Source organism: Fusarium keratoplasticum, chromosome 4 (genome assembly GCF_025433545.1).
Source record: "Fusarium keratoplasticum isolate Fu6.1 chromosome 4, whole genome shotgun sequence".
Classification (NCBI taxonomy): Eukaryota; Fungi; Ascomycota; class Sordariomycetes; order Hypocreales; family Nectriaceae; genus Fusarium; species Fusarium keratoplasticum.
The window spans coordinates 4830068-4856397 of NC_070532.1; the positions used below are offsets into that span (position 1 = coordinate 4830068).

Consider the following 26330-nt stretch of genomic DNA (forward strand, 5'->3'; position numbering starts at 1 on the left):
AGACAGGAGGGCCATGATCAGCATTGGCGGCCACATGATTGTTGGGGGCTGAGCAAGATAAATACGCAAAACAAAATGCTTCCCTCGGGGTCAATCATGGCCTGTATTCTTGTTGGGCGCATGGGGGGGAGGGGGAGAGCTGAGGGCTTTTCGTGCTCAGCCTGATTTGCCTCGGATGTTTGCCAACATACACAACGATATCATTCTACCCATTTGCACTGGCCTGGGAAGAACTAGCCTCTATAATGCCGGCAGAGTTAGTACTTGGTCCCTCAGTCCAGCACAGCCCAGACGCGCCACTCCTCGTTGGGAGAAACGACTGACAGAATCTGCACAGGTTGCAAGTCTAAGACCTATCCGAAGGGTTCGCTACGCCGTTTGCAAGTTTTAAGGGTCCTCAAAACACGGACCGCCTCGATTCGACGTCCTCCACCGAAAGGAAGAACCTGCCATCACTCAGAAGCATTTCCGCGATGCAGACTGCACGCCTAACTAGGTAGGTTACATGAAGCATTCGCCGCGGAGACGAACTCGGGTGCTGATGGTTTTAGCGGATCTTTCTGCGACGTGATATTGGAAAGAAGCAAGGTTGGGGGAGATGAAGCATTTCAAGTACCAAACACCATCTCCGACGACACTATAGCGACTAGCGAAAGGAGCAAGCTTGTTGCACTAGAAAACAATGGCTTTGCTGTAGAAGGTATATCATATTTTTCAGACATGCTGGATCCTTTAGGAGTTTAGAGCTTACCATCTCAGGCCGTGCGATTAGAAGCGCCCTCCCACAACTGCAGTACGAGCTCCAGGCCCCGGCTTCCGATCCGGTTCCAGCACGTCGTCGGGCTGGCCGCTCCTGCTGCTGCTCCCGTTCGTGCTCCCGCCCAAGCTCGGGCCCGGCAAGGGCTCCAGGCTGGCTCCGACACCACACGCTGACTGCTGTGTTTACTACCGGCCGGGGGTTGAGCATTACTTCCGACCGCACGGCGAAAACGAGGGCATGTCGCTCGAGGATGGCTCGCTTGCGAATTACATGCTCCAGGAGCTTTCTGTCACGACCCTCCTGACTGGCCTCAGTAAGAGGCCGATAATCCGAAGGTCTCGGGCAAGTTAAAGTCAAAGGGCAATCATGTGTTTGTCGATGGTTTATGTAAGTGTACCCTCGTCGAGGTTGACAAAAGAGATATATATGAATCAAAGCTTATTCCTGTATTTTTACACTCAATTAGTAATACCAATGAAGAAACCGTGGCCCACCATGAGCTATTCCTCTCCTTACAATTAGCAAAAATTTGCCTATAAACTAAAGGAATTGAGTAAGACTGTTTAGGAGGCTCTGCCGTGGCTGTGATGACGATTTCGATATCAACCATTAGAGATGTAAGGAGAGGGCAAGGGGAGCATCCAATGTTTATTGCCTAAGGCAGACATCATATGGCTTATTCGACGTTGCTAGATGTCAACGACGCTCACTCAACATCGATCAAAGCCTCAAGCAGATAATTGCCGCCGCTCATTTGCTTGTGCCCGGGTGGGTGTAAGATGGGTTCTTCTAAAACGACTTGTCCCGACCGTCGGCGCTCCATGAATGACTGGCCCACGGATTACCCGACAGCATGCAGGCCACCAAAGAGGGGAAAGCTTACTGAGAAAAAACTCCACTCTGAATGACCATAGGAGCTTCGCGCAAGCCCCCTTCGACATAGGCATAAGTAATTAGTATTGGAGAAACTCAAGTGCTAGGGGGGGGGGGTTTGCCGCGCGGCAGCAACGCGTTGGGTACAGGGACGGCGATATCGATGCTCATAATATAGATAAGGATAGGGTTCCATAGCGTTTCAACAGTCAAGCTCTCACAGCGCGCCTTTTATCAACTCAAGTTAGGAGAGGTTATCTCAAAAGTATAGGGGATAATAGGAAGGATGGTCAAGCTTGCATTTCTTCGTGACATATTAGGTATCTTCACATAGGCGCTCATTTAATCCGTGTCGCTTCTATAGGCTTCTACGCTTTATCCAGGAGGCCTAAAGATCGTGTCGCACGAGCATCCTCGGCGGTTTAGAATCGTCAACGGGTAGGTAAAGCTCTTTAGCAGACCGGGCGTAACTTGGATGTTTCTCTAGGCACTGTGGTCCTAACTTGAAAGACCTAAGAGGGATACAGAAGCTCCCTAATCTTCCACATTTCTAACACTGACCTGATCAGGTGGGGGCGATCAACATGTGACATTGAGCCATTAAGCTGTGTCTTATTCCTCATCCTCATCCGAGAGTATCCCTATCTCCACCGCCAAAATTACATCCTGAGCCTCATCATCCTCCCTCAGTACATCCAAAGCAGTCTCATACCCTCTAAACAAATTTACAAACTCCCCCAATCTCTCTCCCACCAGATACTTCTTCGCCACTCCTAAAGGCGACAAACCCCCCTCATTCTCCGCCCACGCCGGCGCCCCATTTGCCAACAAGACCCTTGCAATCTTGATCCTCCCATATCGGCAGGCAAAATGCAGCATGCTCGGTAGACTTATCGTGCGCAGATACGCGTTCTTTGGATCGATATCCACCAGCGCCTGTGCAAGCTCTGCATCATCGCCGACTTGGATGGTCTTGATGAGTATCGCCGTGGAGAGAACTTCCTTGGAGCTAGGATGCATGTATTCTAGGAGGAAGGGGAAGGCTGCGCTGTTTGCTGGCTCTGAAGAGCATAGCTCTGCGAGGAGTTCGGGGAGTACGCGACGGACTGTTTTCTTTGCTTTTTTTGGGCGTTCTTGTTTTAGGCGGGCAAAGACGGCGGTGATGGCGTATTTGTTTCCGCCGATGCACGAGGTGAAGATAATGTTTTGGGATAGCGGGGTGTCCCAGTCCACCGAGGTTTTTTGGAGTAGTTCGGTAATGGTATCGGGAGATTGGTCTGCGTGCAAAAGGGCGATGGCAAGGGGCGTCATGCCTTGGTGGTTGCTGCAGTTTGGGTCAGCGTTGGCCTGGAGGAGTCGTGAGATAGCCTTCCATGCGCCACTCTTAGCAGCAGCGTGTAGGGGAGTATTTCCACCGGCGCATTTTGCGTTGACATTGGACCCAGAGGTGATCAAAATGTCTACGCAATCGACATGGTTGTGACGAGCGGAATGATGCAACGGGTGTAGGTGCGAAGCATCTCCCATCTGGTACCGGCTTCCCTGCTCCAAGAGCCATCGAACTACCTCAGCATGGCCCTGCTCACAAGCAATCCCGAGGGGAATCTCCCCAGCCTTATTTTGCTTGTTAAGGTCCCCTCTCGCAGTGACGAGCAGCTCCAAGACCTGAACCGAACCGCTGTAAGCACCCAGATGAACTGGTGTGTTTCTCTCCTTGTCCCTATGATGGACGTTACACTCGCGCAACAACTCCTTCACCACATCTGACGCACCACAGAGAGCTGCGAGGTGAAGACTTGTCCGGCCTCGTACGTCTTCACGGTTTGGGTCCCAGCCATGTTCCAAGAAGAGCTTAATGAGCTCAATGCCATTCTCGCAGGCCGCAACCTCCAATGCACGCCAGCCCTGGGGTTCGACGTAGAACTTTCGCACCTCATCCAGAGACGGGGCTACGCTCAGGAGAGTTCGAGCCCCGGATAAAAACCCGTGTTGTGCGCAGATGAAAAGGAGACGGGCGCATGACTTGTCGTCAAGATAACCTACTCTGCGACCGGTTTCAAGGATGGCAGCAGCGAGATCGGGAAATCCCAAGGATAGGTAACTTTCAGTGGTGAACATAACGTCTGAGCCCTCATTTTCCGCATCACCCTCACTGGCTTGGCGGGATTGTAGATGTCGCAAAATGAGGTAGAGCATTTCCCAACGGCTGGCATCGATATCCTTTAAGCCATGGAGGAAATGCAGACATGACTCTGTGATCGGTAGACCGTGCTTCCAGAGAGACTCCACAATGGGAATGTGCCCCTTTTTTATGGCTTCTTCCATTAGGTCTGTTTCCCCAGCCTGGAGGCTAAGACCATGCGTGATCAGAAACTCGATGCATTCCAGGTGACCGTTCTGGCAAGCCCAATAGGCGGCGGTCTCTCCCAACTCGTCGAGTGTGCTGACCGGTACTCCTGCTAACACGACGAGTTCGAGAATTCCCCGCTGGCCTTGCTGAGCGGCTAGATGGAGGAGCGGACGACCCGGTTTCAGTTTGTGGAACACATTGGCACCGGCTTCGATCAAGGCTCGGGCGTTGTCGACCTTTGCTCCGAAGATAGCGCCAACCAGAGGTGTACCGCCAAGTCCGTAGTCGATGGCGTCCACGGTAGCACCGTGTTTGATGAGGTACTTGAGAGAATCAGTGTTGCGTCTCTGTGCTGCAACGTGTAAAACCGTTACTCCCTCGCCGTCCACGGCATTGACGTCAACGCCCGCCTCTACAAGGCGTTCGAGAGGTGCCAGGCTTTCCGTGGAAGCGATTACAACGTGGAGTGTCGTTCGGCCTGTTGCAGGGTTCCTATCCAGGAGATTCCACCCTTGTCGCAGGAAGACGTCAGTCAAAATGCTCTTGCAATTCAAGATGGCGAAGCAAAATGCACGAAACCACTCTGCCTGGTGTTCCGTTGACGCGGTCCCCTTCTGGACGAGGAAGTCGAGTATGCTGTCGTCTGTGGAGTGGCCGTTCAGCAGCGTGGCCATGGCCAGGTCGACAGGCGAATTGCCATGTTTGTCCTTCGTGTGGAGGCTGGCGCCGGCGGCGACGAGAAGCTTGCACGTTGCGAGGTCCTTCGAAGATACCGCGAGGTGGAGCGGAGTCTGGCCTTCGTCGTTCGGGAGATTCGTGGGCACTCCGTTCTGGAGCAGTTTACGTGCCAAGGAGGTTGCATGTTTGCGGATGGCCCAATGCAATAAGGTATCCCCATGAGCGTTGTTGCAGGACACTTGCGCGATGATTCTAGCGTCAACGGCGAGACCTCGACTTGTGAACATGCTACAAGTCCCCGGTAAATGCACAGATACTCAGGTAGTTGGCGGTGGCAATGTTTCGTTACGTGATTGTGCTGCTGGTAGGTATCTACGAAGTTTGAGGCACTCAGTCAGGAGCCCACAGCCTTGCGGCTGAAACTACTGCTATACCGCCACTTCCTCTTTCAAGTGCTGCAGTTCATCGGACTTCATCAGCTGCGGGGTTCACGCCAATTGGAACATTGATCATACGCCACTTTCAATAGTTAACTGCAGGGTATCAGTCTGTGTGCGACAGGAAATAAGCCCTCTCCCATCACCTGTTCCGTTGCGGTAAATTGTTCCCAAAGCAGTCAACCTCGCCTTCATTCTCTCAAGGTATCGTACTTGGCACGGAGGCAGACAACAGGATCAGCGAGATGGCCTCCGAGTCGTCCAACAACTATCGCGAGCGCGCCCACACTCGTGATCGCGTCATCATCCAAGACTACGGTCAGTTCCTCAACTCGGCAACTGCGAGTTTGGTATTACCAACGGACAAAAAGGAAGAGTCCGAGTCCGACCGACTTCAAATGGTGCATGATCTCTTCCAGGCCGTGAACTGGGCAAAGTTCTCTGGGGGTTTACTCGTCAACGCCATTAGCATGGACTTCTCGGTCTTGGGAGGCTCCTTACTTGCGCGGGGTGGGTTCTTCCAAGCTCACCGCTACCCTGGCCAGAGAGTTGCAAAGTATCCCTTAATCCCCGACGACACTGGTATTCTTCCCAAGAGCACCTACAAGTCTCTGTTGAAAGAGCTGCGAATCCTTTGCCATGCTCCGCTCAAGGAACACGACAACATCGTCCAGCTAATCTCCGTCCAATGGGCCCGGATTGATCCAGTTGCGCACTCGTGGATTCCAGTGTTTCTTTTGGAGGAGGCTCAACATGGGTCTCTTCAGCAGTACGTCTTGTCGGAGAAGCCCGATATCAAGACTTGTTTACAGCTCAGCCAAGAGATTGGGAGCGGTCTACAGGCCCTTCACGCCAGCGGGGTCGTCCACGGAGATCTGAAATTTCAGAATGTTCTCGTCTTCGATCTGGGAGACGGGCGAGTGAGGGCAAAATTGTCCGACTTTGGTAGTTCTGTTATCAAGGCCAAGGATCACCGGACGGTTACCCTCACTACGGGAACTCCCCCGTGGACCTCACCAGAGCACAACGAGCCGGTTCATAGCGGTTTGCTGTGCGGCACAGATACGTATTCGTATGGTCTTCTTGTGTGGAAGCTCTGTCTCCCGGGCCAAAGTCCGTTTGACGGCCAGGACAGTGAAGATATCTGGCGGCGGAAGAAAAGTGACCTGATCCTCGGCGAAGCGGTCGTGTCTCTCGAAGAAGGCTACCGGAAGGCCATGCTCCTTGCAGGCCAGGCAGCCAGCGGTACTCGCTTTCAGTCGTACATGCTGGCCGTGTCGATACCTCGACGATCTCTTCAACACTGTCTTTCCGCTTCGATAGAGAAAAGGGACCTCGATAAGGCGGTGGAGTCACTGCACTATAGCCCAGATGCGTAGGTTCAAGAATTTACATTTACCGTGTCCTGACATCCTCAAGGAAAGCTCCATTGTGTAAATTGCTGACAAACATTCAGGTCTATGGGAGATCTTCCCAACCCGAAGAAGAGTGACGTTGGCGAAGACGAGGGATTGTTCGCAAAAAGTTCTGTAAGTGGTTCCCAAACTCTGCACACGGCACCTCATCTCATGTCATATCCAGTTGATGGTTAGCCACCTACTGCTGTTCGACGTGCCCAGGAGTGTCAAGGCCATGCTTCATCAGTGTCTAACCGAAATTACCGAAAATCCCAAAGCAGTGGACTGGATCACCGGGATCGAGTCCTTGTTCCAGCTTAGTCTCCAAACTTTCGATGGTTTTGGGCAGACGGAGGACAGCATGGCTTCCGCAGTGTCCTTGATGAGAAATGCCGCTATGGCAGGCGAACCCATCGCCCAAGTGATGTTGGGGCAGTTCTACGAAGCCTCCGGGGTGGTGATGGATGCTACGATGAGAAACGAGTGCGAGACGCTATTGGTTCAAGGGGTTGAAAACGGCTCACTTCTTGCACGAATCTGGCTGCATCGTTACAACCCTGAAGCATTGCGAAAGGCTGAACAAAATCAGGCCCAAAAAGTAGCTGGAGTGTCGCTGGGGAAAGAGAATGACTCCAGGTTCCACCTCAAAGACATGATCGACGGGCTATTCAGCGAATGCGCTTTTACTTCAATGTCCAGCCTACTTTCAGCAGTTCCGAGGATGCAGAGCATGTGGTTGGGTCAACGGAGGAACTCACTCTTGCATACCGGGGCTGCTTTTGGGGTGAATCCCGATCGGTTTCGGGCATTCCTGGGACTGTTGCGCAGTATCATCAACACCAGAGATAACGATGGTAACACACCACTCCTGCTTGCAGTTCGGTTTGCTCATATCGAGATCGCCAAGCTTTTGCTTGAGAACGGAGCAGATGCTTCGTTGACAAATAACCGAGGAGAAACCCCTTGGCATTGGCTTGCTGCCATCGAGAAGCTGGAAGACATCATCGGCCTAGTAAAGCTTTTGAAACGGCATGGAAAGAGTGTCCTCAACGCCACAGCAGAGCCGCCACATCGCTTCATCGACATATTCGGCATCACCTATGGAGGCACAGCCCTGCACTGGGCCGTAGAGCTGGGGATGACTGGACTCGCAAGGACACTCGTCTCATGCGGGGCAGATATCCAAAACGCCTTCAAGGGAGTAACACCGGTGGATATTGCCATTCGGAGGAACAAACCGGAGATCCTCCGCGTATTTCTTGAGGAGTTACGTCAAAGAGGCGAAACTCTCGCCCAGCCGATTCTCCCTTTTATGCTCGACCGGACTGGTAAGAGCAACTCCATTGGCACATTGTTCGAGAATTACGTTGTCCAGGCCATAGCCCTTCATCCATTTCACGAACGGCTGGCGTATGGAGGTAAAGGCTGGGCTGACGCCTTGAGGCACACTCTGTTTGTCCTTCGCGAATTTGACTTGGCTTCGAAAGTCCCAATATCGGCACTCCCTCAGCTCCTATGTTCAACGGGGAACAGCACCGTTTTCTTGAAAATGCTTTCCGAAGAAGATTTTCTGGAAGGTGGGAGTGACCAGGCAAAGTTCTGGGCCGATGTCGCAGAGAAGATCATCGCAACAGCTGACACCGCAAATGTCTTGTATGCCATGAAGCGTGCTCAGGCATACTCTGCCGACGGCCGCATTCCGAACGCAGAGAAGCTCCTGGACCTCTGTACAGAGAGTTTCGGATGTGACGGAACTGTAGTGGATGTGATTGCCAGTGAGGACATCAAGATGGATTTCCTTACACAGCAGTCCCGGACACCCCTAATGAGAGCAATTTTGAACCGGAATTTTGAGATTGCTTCTACTCTCATCCAGCATGGGGCCGACGTCAACGCCATGTGGAAGCCGATTGATCCCAATTCGCCTGACAAAGAGCATCCTGGTGTGAACATTCTCTTCGAGTATCTCACGACCAACCTAGATACAGCCTTGGCGCCGCTGAGGTACCTCCTCGAACCATTGCACTCGAAGAAAGACTTGGTTCCATCGTTCATTGTGATGCCCAGCAAGAACAAAACCGCGCTGCACCTGGCTTGCCGATACGGAAACCCCCTAATCGTGGGCTATATCCTCAAGAAGTTCAATACCCCATACCACCTCGACTTCATTGACAACGAAGGTTTCACGGCATTGCACTTTGCGGTTTTTCACGGCCACGCCGACGTTGCAAGACAGCTCTGTGAAAAACGCGCGCGAGTCGACATCCTCGCAGGGGACGAATCTGTGAACCCCGAAGGCCGCTGCAACGCCCTAGACTACTGCCATTGCCTGCGCGGCCCAGATATCAGTTGTCTGCAAGAAACCCACGGCATAGTTCGAGACCGTGAGGATGTCTACCTGGGTCGCTTGGAAATCGCAAAAATGCTGGTACGCGAGCGTCGGGCCGTTCGCACGGTTGGCTCAAAGGACGACGACGACATGGTTTGGTCCCTCAAGCTGTGTTTATACGCGGCGCAGAACAACATGAATCGTCTCCTGAAAGTTGCGCTGGAAGACCTCCGAAACGATCCCGAGTCTGACATGCCATGGCAAGATGCGTTAGACCTGCTTCTCGCTGACGCTGCGCTAAGGAGCCAAGCTGGCAGCACAAGACTTCTCGTCGAATATGGCGCGAATGTGAACCAGGTGCTCCGTGGAGATGAGAAAATGACACTCCTTCACCAAGTTGTTGCGAATAGGGATGCCGAAATGGCCTACCTGCTTTTGCGGGCTGGTGCTGAGGTGAATGTGTACGATAAGGCAGGCAAGACGCCCCTCTCGTATGGTCTTCAGTGCCAGGATCTGCCTACATGGCGAGTGCTAAAACATTTCGATGGGACGATCACGCTGGAGAGAGATTCCATGGCTCAAATTCTGGCGAAGAACATGGGCGGAGGTATCGAGCGTGCGATGGCGTTTCTGCAGGACCGGAATGTTCATATGATTGCTACGTTGGCAGGGGAGCTCAGTGATGATGACACAGCGTACGAGAGTGATGCCGCTGAGGGGAAAGAAGAGGGAACGGATGAGGACTGAGAATGATAGCCTTCCCCTTTCTAGCACTTAGACCCCTCAACACAAAGCAACAGCTTCGCAACAACATCATCTGCAAACACCAACGGCATCGTCTCTCCCCCGGGAACACTTGCTTCATCCCACCTAAAATCATCATCCAAGCATGCCATCATCGCATCCCGATACGTCGTACCCATCCTATGCGCGACAACCCCCGAATGATTCAGCACATACGTCTGAAGATCCTCATGCCCGTCAAAACTCGGCAAGTCCTGCCACATCGCAATCTCAAAGAGCATCAATCCGAGCGAGTAAAGATCGTACTTCGGTTGAAATCGCACATGTGTGCTACCACGTAGATCTGGATGCTGCCACAAGCGGAGCGGACAGTCGGGATCGCGCGTGTCAATGGTGATTTCCCCTGGCTTTTCGCGGCGCGAGACACCAAAACCGGCGATGAGAGGTCGGCTAAAGTCGATAGCGCCCTGACTGGTGCGGGATCGGAAGAGGAGAATGTTCCAGCTGCAGAGGCTCTTATGGACCCAGGAGACGCTCAGTAGAGAGAGGACACCGTCGGCCAGGGCGTGGGCTAGACGGTAGCGCTCCTCGAGGGCTGGCAGGGTGTTGCGGCTGATGCGTTTGGTCATGCCAAATGTTTCAAGATTGCGCCGGCTTGTGGTGGGGAGAAGGGAGTAGAGCGGGATGGGCTCGCGACTTGGGTCTGCTGAGTCGGGGAGAGAGTAGACGAGGCCGAACTGTGTGCGAGTGTAGCGGATGTAGCCGTGGCAACCGGGGAGTGGCTTAAAGTAGGGATGGCCCGCGAGCTTGAGAAGTAGTGCGAGAGTGGCGATCCGTTCGTTGAGTAGCTGGATGTCGGCGTCGGGGAGGGAATCCGGGTATTGCGTCCCTTCTACCAAAACTATAGAACCGTCTGATCGAAATTTGCATAGAGTGCGAGTTTGTTTCCCTTGACTGGGTGCTTGAGGTCCGACTAGCATATTTATCTCAAGGACCACCCGTTTTAACTCCGACGGCGATACGCCTCCCTCGAGTCTCTTTGCCTTGACAATAGCAGCGGTGTGTATGGCCTGGTATAGATCAACGTGACCGGCCCGTGTCACCATTGCCTCTCCAATGCTTCGCAATTCCGTCGGCTCGGCTGTAACTGACAGCATCTTGAGACTAACAAGTCGCCCAGTCACCTCGGCTCCATTGCCACTCCGACTAGACGACGGGAGGATCAATTCTAGGTGGTCATTGAGATCCCTCAGTGTCTTCAGGGCCTCCTCGAGCTTCACTCTATCGCTTACATCGTTAGAAAGCGACCAGGCGAAGTTGACCTTGCGGAAGAAGCTCACGGCTCGGCTACGCTCCTGTCGAATGGTAGTATCCCGAGACAGCGTCGCAGCGACACGCGGACTGGAAAAGAGGGGATCAACATTATGGAGCCCAGTGGGCGCGGGAGTCGAGGCCGGCGACGGGGCGGTGCCTTGCGAAACCTGCCCAGGAGGGATGGAGGATGACGACAACCCGGACGTGAGGTGCATGGCGTACTTTCCCCTCAGCTTGTTGAGTTTCTCAAGGCATCTGTACACCTCAGAGAGAATTCCCAGAATTGTCTCCTCTACTGTCCTATAGTCCAGGGTGGCCCAGTTGGCGTCGGCAGCGAGGAGGATGCATCGTCGCAGCGAGTTATCGTGGACAACGGGCTCCCCAGATGCGGGATCTTTGGTGACGAGCCCGCTTGCTTGCACCCAGCTTTCGAAGCGAAAGTATTCAACTGCGATGAGAGCAGATAGGGCGCCTGAGAAACAGTCAAGCGTTAGCTAAACTACTCCATCCGCGACCACCGGAGGTCATGCTCACCAGCGGTGTCTGAGAAATTTTGTGACGACGAGATATGGCGGTAAAGGTGAAAAACTTGTTGAACGAGGGACGCCGAATTTGAGACGAAGTCCATATTGTCTGTCGTGTTCGCGATCGTGATGCCTTCGCTTCCTCATGCATCCGCTTGGTACAAGTCATCCTCGGATGAGTATCGGGCAGTTAGTTGTTGGGTGGGCGTTGGGTTTGCACCGGCCAGGGAGGGGAATTACAACTATGACTACCAATCCGTTTGAATGTGTGACGTGCCTCGTGATAAGGCAGACAGCCCTTCGCTGCAGGCAGAAACTGAGATGGTCTCAGCCTCATATGCAAGATGGCGTGGCGGGGTACTGCCTGCTGGTTTGGCAGCATCGTAGCCAATCGAGCTGAAGGCGCAGCACTGTTTGTTGAATCCAGAAGGGGCTCAGTCTCGGGTTGAGCGGCGGAAAGCAAGGCGTTTTCAGTATTGCAGCTAGTCTACACTAACACGTAGTCTAATACATCCATGGCGAGGTAGCTGACAGAGAGCTCAGGATTTTTTAGCCAGACGGCCACATGACCAGTGGGGAGCTTACCCAGGCCATCCACAATATGGGTTCAAGAAGGTCTTGCCAAAGAAGGAGTAACGTATATAATAAGCAAGTGAAATAGACAAGCAAGTGAAATAAAAATCCCTTAACTTATATCCTCTCTATTTAATCAATTAATTCTTAACCACCTAGTATATTATAATCTAATAGAGAGGCTAGAATCCTTCTTACCCTTTAGGCCCTTTAAAATAACCTAAAATTAAAGCTCCGATACGCTACAGAGATCTATATAATTAACCTAATAATACTTTAGTATTAATAAAAAGGTATCTAATCTCGATATAATACCCTCTAGAAATTATATTAGCTCTTTAATCTAGAGGAATAAATCCTTATTTACTTTATTCTTAACCTAGATTCGCGAGGATTTCCCTCTTAGCTTTATAGTATAAAGGAAATAGCTAATTAATTACTTATTAACCGCGATATATTACTAATTAATATATATTAAGCTTTAAACTTTATTAAGTAATATTAAGAGCTTAAGATATATTTTTTTTAGAAATATAATTACTAGAGAGCTAAGTATAAAAATCTAATTATTATTTATAATTAGTTTTAGCTTATAATAAATATAATTATAAAATATAATATTTAATTAAATAATATTTATAACTTTAATAAAATTAGCTTCTTTATAGGTATAATTATAAGTAAAATAATTATTATAGGCTTAAAAGATATTTAAAGCTAAAATTAATATAATTTAGTAATTATAAATAAATTATAATTATTTAAGTAATTAATATAAAAAGCTAAATAATTTAATTATTTATTATTAATATAGGCTAATATTATCTTATTAATTAATATTAAGAAAATAACCTCTTAGGTAATTAAGTTATTATAATAATCTAAAATAGCTAGATTAATAATAAGACTAATCTTAAGTAACTTAAGTATTTTAATTAATATTGAGTTGGGGAAAATGAGTGCTAAGCCGTTTTGGGCCGTTGGGCAATTTCTTGTACGTAGAAAAAGGTCAGAGGCCGCGGCCTCTGATCATCATCATCATCTTCATCGATCATGACGAGAAAGGGGAGCTTCAGGCTTTCTTCCTCGGCGTAATCATTATTGCTATCAATTGATCATTTGCCCTTACTATTTTCTATGTTATTGAGATCACGAGACAGTGTGTGAGATCCCTCTTTTGAAAGGTCACGAAAGGAATTCGCGAAGATCTGGCTGTGTGGTGTGGTGTGTTCTGTTTCTCCAACAAATCTGGTGCCCCCCACACAGGATTTTTTTGATACTCTTGCTTTTCTGACGATTGGTATATACCAGAGTTGGTTAAAACCGATTGATCAGACAAGAGAGCGCACTCCTACGCTGCCAATCAATGGACTATAAACACAACCACCTCCACGAGATCAAGAAACGCGAGATATTGAAGAATTGCGAAAAAAAAAGACGAAGCGGGCGATTAGGAGGACCCTGAAAATCGCCCAGCCGTTATCGAAATTAACCACGGCTCGATTCCGCCTTTCCCCTGACCGCCAAAAAGATTGGAATCATTTGATCAGATTACCCCGGACAATCGAAGTCAACATGGACCCTTCCCGTGCCCCCACACAAAGCAAATGCCGGTTGCAGAAGGGACCCACCTACTACGGATACGGAAAAGGAAGACATCGTGAACCCATGGCTAGCGCAGAAGGGACCTCCCTTCACCGGAGCTAGCAGGCCACCTCCACCGGAACTGCTCATGAAGACGCTTACGACGCGACAATGGAAGGCCCTCATCATCGGAATGCTTGCCTGGTGGCTTACGAGAAGCGAAATACTCACTGCTCTCATCCTGATCCTGACGGCATTCGAGGAAACCCCCAGGACGGGATCCCCCGACCCTCTCAAAGGCGCGAATTGCAAGGAAAAAACATTGCAACGACTCGGAATCATCTGATCAAACAACGACAACCACAGATATCGTACCGATGGCTCAGAACGACAAAAGCCTTGATACCGTGCCAAAGAGCGACACTGGCCAAAGCACGGAGGCCAAGAACGACACCGAGGCGACGGTCAACAAGGCCCTCTTCAACCTGTTCCAGGAACTCATGACCAAAGGATCAAATGGTCCTTCGTTTGCGATCCCGCTCCACCCACTCCCTGCCTTCAAAGGGAAAGATGTGACTGAGTACCTGCGAAACTTCAACCAGCAAGCAGAACTCATGAATATTTCTGAAGACAAAAAAAGCCGGGACTCTTTGAATCATACACCGACCCCGAGATGAAGAGAGAAGTCCGGCAAGCTATGGAAGGCTTCGACTGGAAAGAGGCCCAAGAGAAACTGAAGGAGTCCTTTGCGAACGATGACTCCGATCAAACCGAAACGGTCGAAGAGAAGCTTGAAATACTCAATGAGGTCCGACTGAAGGTTGACTTTCACGCCATTATTAAATGGTTGAATGAACATCAGTATCTCTTCAAACAGACCGATAAGAATTGGATGGACTCCCGCACGCAGTCCCGAGCCATCTACAAAGCACTGCCTGAGGAGGTCATTGATGGGATCTGCGAAAGGCACAACAAAGGCGTCAGGGAACTCACCATCATGAACTACCATGACCTTACGGATATGATCAAACGGTACTGCGAGAACAAGATCGAGATCAGGAAGACCCACCGCTCTAGAAACGAAGATGATACTCGCAAGGTCACCTGGGCCCCGACCCCTCCAAGGAACTCCAGCCCCTCCACGAAAAGCACCAAGACCCCTAGGATCCTGAGAAAGGAGCCCGACGAAGTGACCAACTCGAAGATCGACGACCTTACCGCGCAATTGACCCAGCTCTCGATCAATCTGGCGAAAGGGCAGGAGACACAGCTACAGCTCGCTCAGATCATCCAGAGGGAGAACGACAGGCAGGCTGCCACGGGGACGAGCCAACCCTTCAGGACAAACGCCGTATCAATTGATCAACCTCAGAACCACGAGAATCTCTACACATACGCGGCCTACGGATCGGGGCGAGGTGGCTACCAAAACAACATGGCGTGTTGGTATTGCGCAGGAAGAAACCATTTTCCCGACACCTGTGCTGACCTGGCCTATGATAAAAGCGCCGGTATCGCGAGTTACGACCCTCAAGGTGGAGCGGCCCTCCTCGGAAGGGGTGATGCAATGCTGCCGCCGAATCTTGTGTACCAATTCAAGAAGTTCGGAGTCCGAAAGCTCGTCCACAACTGGTTGATGCGCTTCCCGGAATCAGATTTACACCCACTGGTGAGGCGGCTTGAACAACATAACAAAGCCGGGCTCAGGTTCACACCAACCCAGCCCGAGAACAACATCATTGACGATTTCATACGGAAGAACCCCGAGGCCTTGGATCTCTACCGCCCGAAGTATAAGTCCCCAGAAGGGTTTGATCGATTGCCTAAGGAAATTACGCGTGGGGACCGAGATATCCTGGACAGCCAGAACCCGCCGCCTGGAACCTCCACTAATGTGATCTTGGTCAACGAAGACCCCACACCATTTGATCAAGCAGGGGCGCCTCAGACGCTTACCACTACGACTGTCGCCGTCAACGCCAATGCAAGGAAGAGGGTCCATGTCGAAGATATCACTGAAGTGCAAGAAGCTGCTCAGCCGATCAGGAAGTCGACTCCAATTGAGAAACCAGCCGCTACAGGCAAAGAGAAGAGCCAGAGGTTTCAAACGCTTGAGGAAAAGCAGGCTTCAATCATACAGGAGCTGAGAGATGACTTTCGAACGAAGAAGATCTCGATTCCAGCTGATAAGCTATTCACATTGCTGCCCCAACTAGGCAGAGAGGTAGCGGAAGATTGCCAAGACATTGCTAACAGCGTGGAACAGATCACCTACATCGAACCCGCGCCGTATACCACCGGAGAAGGGCGGGGACCATCTGATCAAAAAGGCCAACGGCGCCAATGCGGTCCAAGTTGGTGAACAAGACTGGGGAGAGGCCTACTGGACAGCGATCAGCGAGAGAGCCGGCGTGAACGTAATTCTCATCGACGAAGTAAGCCAAACCGACCGAACCGATGATAATACGAAGGACCTTCAGCCCGGAGACTATATCGTCACAACCGACGCGGGCACAACGGACGAAGAGACAAAGACGGTGGAGGTTCGTCAGAACAAGACGGAGACCTCAGGGAAGACCACGCCCACAGCCAAGGAAAGAGAACCGACTGATCAGATGGTTAATAACATCGAACTGATGGACGAGGGCCAAAGCAAGAGAGTCGCCCAGTCCCAGGAACTACCTCGCATTCTTGTGAGACTCGATAATCCGGAGGGCAAGGTCATCGAAGCCATGGTGGATACAGGCTCCGAAGGGAACATCATTTCGCAGGAGCTTGCAAAAGCCTGCGGCCTCAAAGTTGCTCCAGCCCGTGCCTCAACCACGTCTTTCTCCCAGGACCAAATCACCATGCTAGGCCAGACTACTGTTCGACTGTACCTCGGCAATGTATGGATCCAGCAGAGGATGTACGTGGCGCCCTCAAAGGGAATCTCAATTCCCTTCATCCTCGGCATGCCATTCGTCCGCTCGGCGAGAGTATCATTTGATCATTCGACAAGAGACGGTTCTATGCTCCTCCGATGCCAACTAGGCAACACCCGTGTCGTCACCCCGGCTGCAGGGTCCATCAAGTGGGAGGCCCCAACTTACGGCGTGGACAACAGCGTGCCGCTAAAATAAACGTCAACCTTCTCTCCAAACCTGAGGTTGACTGGGAGAGTGGTTTGGAACCGGACGACGTCCCGACGTCACTACGGTGGTTGAGTCGGGAGTCGGGGGAGGAGGTGATCGGTATTGTCAAAGCAGAGACGATCAGGCAATATCATGTGGCCCTTGAGGATGCAAACCATTTGATCAGAAAATGGGCAAGAAAGAAGTATGAAATACGGAAAGGAAAAGACCCGCCTGACCGGAGCAAGTTGGAAGAAATCTTGGTCAATACTCTCTACAAAAAGAAAGGCGTCAAGATCCACCCGAGAGATGACGTTCCGTCAGATGGATCTACCCCAGAAGGTGACCCAGAATGGAAAGCCAAAAAGTGGGAGAAGGCAAAGGAGAAGTTGCAAGAGGATTCGAAATACCGAGATTGGATCACGCCAAAATTCTCAGACATCAAACGAGGAACCCGGATCTACAAAGAGCGACTCCAAGGACTAATTGATCAAGTGGATGGCACCCTCACGCGCGAAGAATTGGATGTATTCCTCGAGATCATGTACAACAGAGAAGCGGCACTTGCATGGGAATTTTCAGAGTGCGGAAAACTTGACCCACTCGTCGCACCGCCGCAGGTCATCAGGGTGGTTGAGCACAAGGCCTGGCAAGCAAAAGGCATACCTATCCCCAAAGGGTGCGAGAAGGAGGTTATCAAACTCCTGAGAACCCGGATGGAGAGAGGAATCCTCGAAGAAGGTCATGGCCCCTATAGGAACCCATTCTTCCTTGTTCAGAAAAAGGACGGTCAGTTTCGATTGATCAATTCGGCTACATTGATGAACAAACACACAATACGGGACAGCCTTATCCCTCCAGGCTGCGATGAGTTCTCTGCAGACTTTGCCATGTGCAGGATGCTGTCACTCCTGGATTTCTTTTCAGGATATGATCAGATGGAACTAGCGGAGGTCAGCAGAGACTTGACTAGTTTCATGACGCCAATTGGATTACTAAGAATGTGCACGCTGCCGCAAGGAGCCACAAACTCAGTCGCCCAGTTCACCCGAAACATCCTCCGAATCTTGAGAGACCTGATCCCTGACGTCTGTCGGTCCTTCCTAGACGATATCTGCGTCAGGGGACCTACAACGGACTACGGTGGGGAGGAGGCAGCCCCAGGAATACGCCGCTTTGTTCTGGAGCACTTGATCAACCTCGATAAAGTGCTAGTGAACATTGAGCTATCAGGCTGCACGGTTGCAGGCCAGAAGTCTCAGTTTTGCAGAAAAACGGCAGTGGTTACTGGCTACCTCTGTGGGACCTACGGGAGGAAGCCAGAAGAGAGGAAGGTTGTGAAAATTTTGGAGTGGGAAGACTGCTTCGACGTAGGGGAGGTAAGGTCCTTCCTTGGCATTGTGGGATACTATCGCCAATGGATCAAATGGTTCGCATGGATTGCGAAGGCTTTGACGGATCTGCTGAAGAAAGACGCCGAGTTTGTCTGGGGAGCAGACCAAAAAGAGGCCATGGAGACATTGAAGAAGAGGATCACGGCACCGCCGATCCTTATCACTCTTAACTACTCCGAGGAAGCTGGGGGAGGTGATCCTCATGGTCGACGCAAGCCTTTTTAGGCTGGGGATGCGTTTTAATGCAGGTGATCGATGGGAAAAGGAAACCAATTCGATTCGAATCCGGATTATGGAACCCAGCCGAAACTAAGTACGACGCGACAAAGAGAGAGTGCAGGGCGGTCCTCTATGCCTTCCGCCGCCTTAGGGGGCATGATCTATGGCATTCCCTTTGTCCTTGAGACTGATTCGCAAGTATTGGTCCACCAAATCAACGGCAAAGCAGACGACGTGCCCGGTTCCCTCGTCTTGAGATGGATCAGTTACCTTCTTCTCTTTGATTTTACAGTCAGACACGTACCCGGAAAGAAGAACCGCGTGGCTGACGGATTGTCACGAAAGCATGCGGGACCATCTGATCAACTGGACGCGCAAGTTGAAGGAGATATTGAAGACTTCGTTGACCTCCACCTCAACATAGTTCACGTCAACGGGGAACCTGACGTCCTGGATGGCGTCTACTCTCAAGAGCATAGGGATATAGCCAAATACCTGTGCACCTTTGAGAAGCCTGAGGGGCTGACTCGTTCACAACTACAATGGTTCAAAAGAAAGGCTCTTTCTTTCTTTGTTCAAGGACGACGACTTTGGAAGCGAGCAAAACGGGACTACGATTCACCTCTGCTGGTGGTAGATGACCCGGAGATGCAGAAGAAGTTGATCAAATCGTATCACTTCGACAGCGGTCACAAGGGCAGGGAAGTGACCTACAACCTTGCGAAGAGGAGATATTTCTGGAATGGCATGTGGAACCAGGTCTCCGAAGCAGTACGGTGCTGCCCCACCTGTCAAGCCCACGCTCCTTGGAGGCCATTAGAGGCCGTCCAGCACACTAAACCATTTGATCCCATGATCAAGGTTCATTTCGACTGCCAGTATATGCCACTAGACCAAGGGTTTAAGTACCTCGCGGAGGCAAGATGCGATATGACAGGATGGGTGGAAGCGATCCCTCTGAAGAAGATCACGGCCAAAGCACTGAGGCGCTTTGCGGCCAACCTTGTCTACCGATTTGGCATGATTTCTGTGGCAGTAGTGGATGGTGGGCCCGAATTCAAGAAGGAATTTCCACCCTTGCTCGAGGAATTGGGAATACGGCAGATCGTCACGTCTCCGTATAACCCCAAAGCTAATGGCATCAATGAGAGAGGGCACTACTCTATTTCGATGGCTTTAAGGAAGATGGAAAGAAAAGGGAAGCCAAGATGGTACGACAACCTAGAGAGAGCGCTTTTCGCCGACAGAACAGCTGCGAAAGCACCACACGGACACTCTCCTTTCTATCTCATCCACGGATGGGAGCCAGCGTACCCCCTGGAGGTTGATCTTCCCACTTGGCGATTGATCAATTGGGATGAAGTGTCTACGGCAGACGACCTCATCCTTGCGAGGGTCAGAATCCTTGAAAGAAAAGGTGAAGACGTAGAAGCAGCGCGGCAAAAGATTGGTGCATTCAGGGCGAAAGTTGCGAAGAAGCAGAACGAGAAGAACGTCCACAGGTTGAGAAAGACCCCTCTGAAGGTTGGGGATTTGGTATTGAGATTCGACGTTCCCCGATCAAATGATATGTCGACAAAAATGAAGATGGCACGCAAGTGGTATGGCCCATTTCGTATCTTTAAACATTATGACGGGGCGAATCACTACAAGCTCGAGACACTTGATGGTTACGAGATCACAAAATCTATCCATGGGGATCACCTGAAGAAATTCGTGAAGGACGAAAATGGCTGGTGGGAAGGGGAGTCAGATGAAGAGGAAGTCCTCAAGAAGCTCAAAGAGGAGAAAGAAAGTTCAGAGGGAAGCGGAGACAAAGAGAACATGCGGGTAACGAGAAGCAAGAAAGCAGCGAATGATCAAATGGTTGATCAAGCAAGCGATGATGGAAGTGAGGAGGAAGATAGTGGGGAGGAGGATCTTGGCGAAAAAAAGTGAGATGCCATACCCGAGGAGAAACACTCCAGTACGCATAGAAGTGCAACTTCCAGGCCTCACTGCTGAGCAAGCTGCTCAGTATGAAAGCCTCTGAAATGAAACGAAGAGGAAAGAGGGGTGGCACTAGAAACCTGTGAGGATCCTTAGGTTTCTAGTGGGGAAGGACGAGACGGAGGAGAAAGTTTTAGTACCACAACACAACCACCGGAATTTTCAACAAATCCGGGCATTCATTTTACGAGAGACACACAGATCATTTGATCAGACACCAGAGACACCGCCCAAGACACAGAGGACGCTGTCCAGGACAGGCGGGACACTGCAAGAGACAACCGCGACACAGTCCACGACAATTCAGACGCAACACTCGAATTTATTGTTCATTGAGAAATAAGCTCGACACAAAGCCCGCAGAAGACAACCAAAAACTAGACAAAGGACTCGATAGGGAGATTAGGAACAGATGGAGGCAAATGATCAATTGAAAGCAACTATGGACACAAAGCCAGACCCTACCATTGGTCAAGCAAAAACGACAACTCCTTACCACGCTCAAAATTCATCCCTCAGCGGGAAAGCTCCTAGGACCCAAAATCCAACCCCTTCCAGAACCCAGAAGGGTCAGCCTTCTCATCAAGAGCCAGTTGGCGCATCCCCTGGAGAAGCTGACGGTCCTGCTCTTGATTCCCATCCTCGGAAGGGTACAGGCAGGAAATGCGAGGACAAGACACCCGATTCAATTGATCAATTCCAACCTCATCGGACGAATCCTTTGGAGTATCCTTCCCCTGCAGAGGCCAGTCCAAAGGACCCTCAGTGGCGGATTTTGGCTGGTACCCAGGCAGAAACTCCCACTCGCAAGGCTTCTGGTGCCAAACGCAGTTGGCACACTTCCCGCCCATGAAACCCTTGATCGAGACGCAAGATGAGAAGGGGTAAAGGATATGCTCCTTGTTCCAGCTGATGTTGGTCAAGTAGGACTGGCAGCAGTGTCGACAGAAGATGGGGTTGCGGAACCCGAGGAGGGCGATCCCAAGAGCTTTCCGGTGCTCTGGGCGAGTGATCAATTGCTTGAAGAACCATCCACGGGGATGGGCAAAGTCGGCAGGGATGTAGATGGTCTGGAGGGAACGATTCGGTATCAGCGAAATGAGCTCTCTCATGACAGCATCGGGAGCGCCGCAGCGCTCAAAGAAACGTTTCGCGATGGCCTTTGGGTTCTCACGGCCCGTGTCGTCAAAAAGCGAGCTCGACATACAGAGGGAAGCCATCTCGGTCAAGGGCGAAGCGAGAACAGATCCAGACCCTGAGGCACTCGTGGACCTGTTTGATCATTTGGTCAGAAAGGCTATCGAGAGCAGAGAGGATACGGGAACTAGCCCTGGGGAGGTTGGCCGTCTGGGCCTCTGCAGGAGTCACCTTGAAACCGCCACGGTCACTCCACTGAGAGGAGGTGCCCCTCTGGAAGTCAGTGTGAGAGAGCTGAGGCCGAGCGAGAGTCCGAATGTTGGGAAGGACGTTCCGTCGCTTGTTGGCGAGGATCTCGTGAGGAGTCTGTGCAGACATGGTGAATCGATTGATCAAAAAGCGCAGGCAAGAGTGGTGAAGTTGAAAGAGAGGAGAATGAGAAAATGAGGAGCACACAAGAGTTATATGCGTGTAAGGTCAAAAATGTGTGAAGTAAGAGGAGCGGCGTGTTCAGGTGACCTCTGAGTGGAAGGCTGTGATTCACAGTCGCCCTCTGCACACAACAAAAGAGCTGGACAGCCTCACAAGAGGGAGAACAACACACCAGCCTTCTTTCACACCTCGCACACAAACCGACCCTTCATTCACTTTCCTCGAGACACAAAGACACATCCCGCTCCTTGTTCACAATCACCCGCGCCGACCATTTGATCAGAACACAAAGCCTCCTTTCCGCCTGTTCAAGAGCACGCATCTACTCCCCTGACAAAACAACATTCTTTATCCAACAACAGCGAGATCAGCGCAGACCAGTGACCGACCTTGGGATTAGCCCTTCGCACCCCGGAACCGACGAGCTTAAAAGACCGATCGACCGCCTTTCCATTTGATCATACGAAGCGCAACTACACGAGAACCATACACTGCGCATACCACACACGAATCAACGAAAAGACCTTCCCACAGCGACAACTCTACACCCTCGAGTACACTTTTGAACCTTCAAGATGCCTCCACTCACGCAACCAACCGTCTTCTTCGCCCCCCGTTGACCACTCGCGGTTCATGAAGAAAGGGAAGATGGCCTACCTAGTGGCTCGGGTCAATCACTTTGGAGGAGCAGGAAGCTTCCTCGAGAAGAATGAGACCAGCCCTGATACGATCGAGAAGTTGTATGAATCTGAGCAGCCGCCCTTCTTTCAGCCACGACAGGAATGGGACCACTGGGACTCTGCCACCTTCGAATACCCCAGTACAACAGACGATCGCCAATTGATCAAATCAAAGCTCGGAAAGGATGAGCTCCAGAGGAACTACTTCAATAATCCCACCTACAATGTGTCATGGGGGGAACATGCGCTAGCTCTGTGGCGCTTACACCAGGACCTGGAGAAGGACGGAGAGATGCTCCTGAATGACTCGATCTCAGCGGTACTGCGAATGCTTGGGAATGGCCTCGAAAAGGTCGTTACAGTTGCACGATACGAAATCGACATCCAAGCGAAGAAGCCAGAATACAACTCCGACTGGGAGGAGCCTTCGCCATTCCTCCCCGATGACTACGAGAGAGTGCCAACAAACCATGACATGGGTTTTGGAGGGATTCGGAGGTGGCGTGAAGCCTGCAGAGGGAAAAGATTCTTTGTGGGATTTTTTCAGGTTCAGGTACAACAAGCACTTCACCACATTCATATGGGACAGGGTCAGGGGCGACTTCTATCACTTCGATACTGTATCAACTGATCAGAAGCTCCGTGCAAAGCTCGCCTCCATCGCCTGGCGAGAACACCTTGCAAGCGCCGGTCAACCATACCACTTCAACTTCCATTCTATTCCCTTGACTCCACAGAGAGGGGGATGGGAATGCGGTCTCCTCAGCACGTTCTGCCTCTTTCAAACCCTTAGAGGGCTCGTGGGAGTGACTTCAAGCGAGTTGGCCACGATTTGTCCCCCCACAGCCTTGAACATTGACGGGAACGAGGTAGTACCCTCGCAACCATTTGATCTATTGGTCCGTGACTGGCTACCGGACTCGTGGACTAAAGGGGGAAAGCCCAGAGACATCCTATACAATGACAACTTGGATGGGATTCAGGGCATCTACCAGACTATGATCTTTGACGAGCTGGGGATCAAGGACGGTTACTTCTGGCGCAAGAGCACCCGCAGCAAGGTCTTTGTAAAGCGGCAATCCCTCTACGCGGATGTGATCAATTACAGTCCGGTCGAGTTCGCTCAGACGGTGTCCCGAGACCAGCTTTACACCGACTGGGGGAGGATATGTGCCGGCAGATGTGAGGGGATATCAGCCACATTAGCAACTGGCAATCCCACCGACTGATCTCAATTCCCCGGGCCGGTCTAGGCAATACGGTGGAAATTCCCCAAGGGCCAGGGCCATTTGCAGTCCTCAACTCCGGAGTCGCATTTCCTGACCTCCCTGCGCAACTGATCAAATGGTATACCGACCGAGGCGTGGAGATCACGGACAATTTCCCTATCTACCAAGAGGGGGTAGTCGTCCCGACTGACGACGATGAGCCCGACCCAAAGACGAAGAAGCCGATGAAGAAGTCGGTCGGCCCAAGACCCAGGGTTCAGAAGCAAGCCGACAAATCCTCGACTCCTGCACCTCCTGATCAGAAGGATCAGCCTTGGACCCGCAAGCAAGCCCCTCAGTAATCTATCCCTGGGGACTCCGAAGCGGCCACGACCTTCGTCGAACAGTGGCTCGAGTACCAGCAGACCGGGAGCCCCTCCTCATCTGAGGGTGTGGAAGACACGACTACGGGACAGAAGCCACCAGGTCCGTCTGATCAAATGATAATTGACTACGGATGGGGTCAAACTAGAGACGGGCGTCCCTTTGTTGTCGAAGAAGGACCTTACGTCCGCGGAGCCGAAGATTTCATTTGCTCAGACTACGAGACCGATGAGGAAGCTGCATCAAAGCGGAAGGCGATTGGGGCGGGGACAAAGATCATGTCAGTCAACCCAGGGGAAAAGAGTTGGCTCGGTATGGTGCGTGGCCGGCCTACGCAACGATTGCTGACCGGCAATTACGCTACTCACCTCCCTGGCGGGATGGTGAGACCCTCGCAGTGGGACGAGATTCTGGCCACTGCCGCCCAGCCTTGGACACCTGCTGCGGTGTCAAAAGAGAGCCGAGACGAGAGGATGAAGAAACGGCAGAAGAGCAGGGACACTTGATCAATTGATCTGGAATGGTCATGTGGCGGGCGCGGCGCTGGGTGAGGCGCAATGGGAACAACACGTGAAGTAGGGGGGGGGATAAGTTTGACGAGGCTTTTTGGGACCGTGAGGACAGGTGTCAAAGCCTCGTGGGGAGCTGTGAGTTGGGGAAAATGAGTGCTAAGCCGTTTTTGGGCCGTTGGGCAATTTCTTGTACGTAGAAAAAGGTCAGAGGCCGCGGCCTCTGATCATCATCATCATCTTCATCGATCATGACGAGAAAGGGGAGCTTCAGGCTTTCTTCCTCGGCGTAATCATTATTGCTATCAATTGATCATTTGCCCTTACTATTTTCTATGTTATTGAGATCACGAGACAGTGTGTGAGATCCCTCTTTTGAAAGGTCACGAAAGGAATTCGCGAAGATCTGGCTGTGTGGTGTGGTGTGTTCTGTTTCTCCAACAAAATATATAATTAATTAATTAATTAATTCTTATTATTTCTTAATCCTTAATAGCTATAAAAATTATTAATTTATTAATTTTAAAAAATATTATAAAAAAAAATTATTTAGCTTTATATATTATCTTATTTATCTTATTTATTTTAGCCCCTTAATATTAAGTATTTTAATATATTAAAAAAAACTTATAATTAAGAAATAAAATATTTAATTAAATACTTTATTACCTATATTTTAAAGACTAAGTTCTTTTTAGCCTTTTATATAATATAACGTACATAATAAGCATATGCACCAAACAAGTATGTGCACCAAAAATCCCTCAATCATCACCAATGCCATTTGATCAATTAATTATCAACCAAAAATCATGCCTCAACTCTATTCTGAACGTCAAGTCCTTCTTGCGCTTCAAGCTCTCCAAAATAACCCAAATTTAAGTCTCCGAGGCGCTGCTAGGCTATACCAAGTTAACTATTGGGCCTTACGTCGCCGGCACAATGGCATTCAATCTCGACGCGATTGGATTCCTAAATCACGCAAACTATCTAATCTAGAGGAACAGATCATTATTCAGTTCATTCTCGACCTGGATTCGCGAGGATTTCCCCCGCGACTGCGTAGTATTAAAGAAATGGCCAATCGATTGCTCGCCGACCGCGACGCGCTACCCGTCGGCAAGCGCTGGGCTTCTAACTTCGTTAAGCGACACCTAGACCTCAAGACGCGTTTTTTTCGGAAGTACAATTACTAGAGAGCTAAGTGCGAAGATCCAGCTATTATTCGTAACTGGTTTACGGTTGTGGCGAACGCAATCGCGAAGTACGGCATCCGATTAGAAGATATCTATAACTTTGATGAGACTGGCTTTATGATGGGTATAATTCAAAGCGGAATGGTCGTCATAGGCACAGATAGGCGTGGAAAGCCAAAATCAGTGCAGCCTGGAAACCGGGAATGGATTACAGTCATTCAAGCGATCAATGCGGAAGGCTGGGCGATCCCGCCGTTCATTATCGGCGCGGGCCAATATCACCTCGCCAACTAGTACCGAGAAAGCAACCTCCCGGGCGATTGGGCTATTGCGACGACCTAAAATGGCTAGACCGATAACGAGACTGGTCTAGAGTGGCTAAAGCACTTTGACCGGTGTATAACCAATCGATCAATTGGTTCCTATCGTCTCTTGATCCTTGATGGCTATGAAAGTCATCATTCTATCGATTTTGAGAGGTTTTGCCAGGATAACAACATTATCAC

At 50.8% G+C, this 26330-nt stretch overlaps 4 protein-coding genes across 4 annotated transcripts; 3 read left to right on the forward strand and 1 right to left on the reverse strand.

Annotated features, from left to right (window-relative positions):
- Nucleotides 1-5343: 5343 nt before the first annotated feature.
- Nucleotides 5344-9571, forward strand: NCS57_00651100 (Protein kinase domain-containing protein; the record flags this gene model as incomplete). The annotated part of the gene is made up of 3 exons (XM_053056397.1): nt 5344-6473; nt 6555-6627; nt 6680-9571. The coding sequence occupies 3 exons, from the start codon at nt 5344-5346 to the stop codon at nt 9569-9571; spliced, it is 4095 nt and encodes a 1364-aa protein (XP_052915352.1).
- Nucleotides 9572-9591: 20 nt separating this feature from the next.
- Nucleotides 9592-11510, reverse strand: NCS57_00651200 (Protein kinase domain-containing protein; the record flags this gene model as incomplete). The annotated part of the gene is made up of 2 exons (XM_053056398.1): nt 9592-11354; nt 11417-11510. The coding sequence occupies 2 exons, from the start codon at nt 11508-11510 to the stop codon at nt 9592-9594; spliced, it is 1857 nt and encodes a 618-aa protein (XP_052915353.1).
- Nucleotides 11511-13940: 2430 nt separating this feature from the next.
- On the forward strand, nt 13941-18295 carry NCS57_00651300 (uncharacterized protein; the record flags this gene model as incomplete). Its single annotated transcript, XM_053056399.1, has 4 exons — nt 13941-14143; nt 14194-15663; nt 15830-16451; nt 16670-18295. The coding sequence occupies 4 exons, from the start codon at nt 13941-13943 to the stop codon at nt 18293-18295; spliced, it is 3921 nt and encodes a 1306-aa protein (XP_052915354.1).
- Nucleotides 18296-18421: 126 nt separating this feature from the next.
- Nucleotides 18422-20227, forward strand: NCS57_00651400 (uncharacterized protein; the record flags this gene model as incomplete). The annotated part of the gene is made up of 1 exon (XM_053056400.1): nt 18422-20227. The coding sequence occupies one exon, from the start codon at nt 18422-18424 to the stop codon at nt 20225-20227; it is 1806 nt and encodes a 601-aa protein (XP_052915355.1).
- Nucleotides 20228-26330: the final 6103 nt, after the last annotated feature.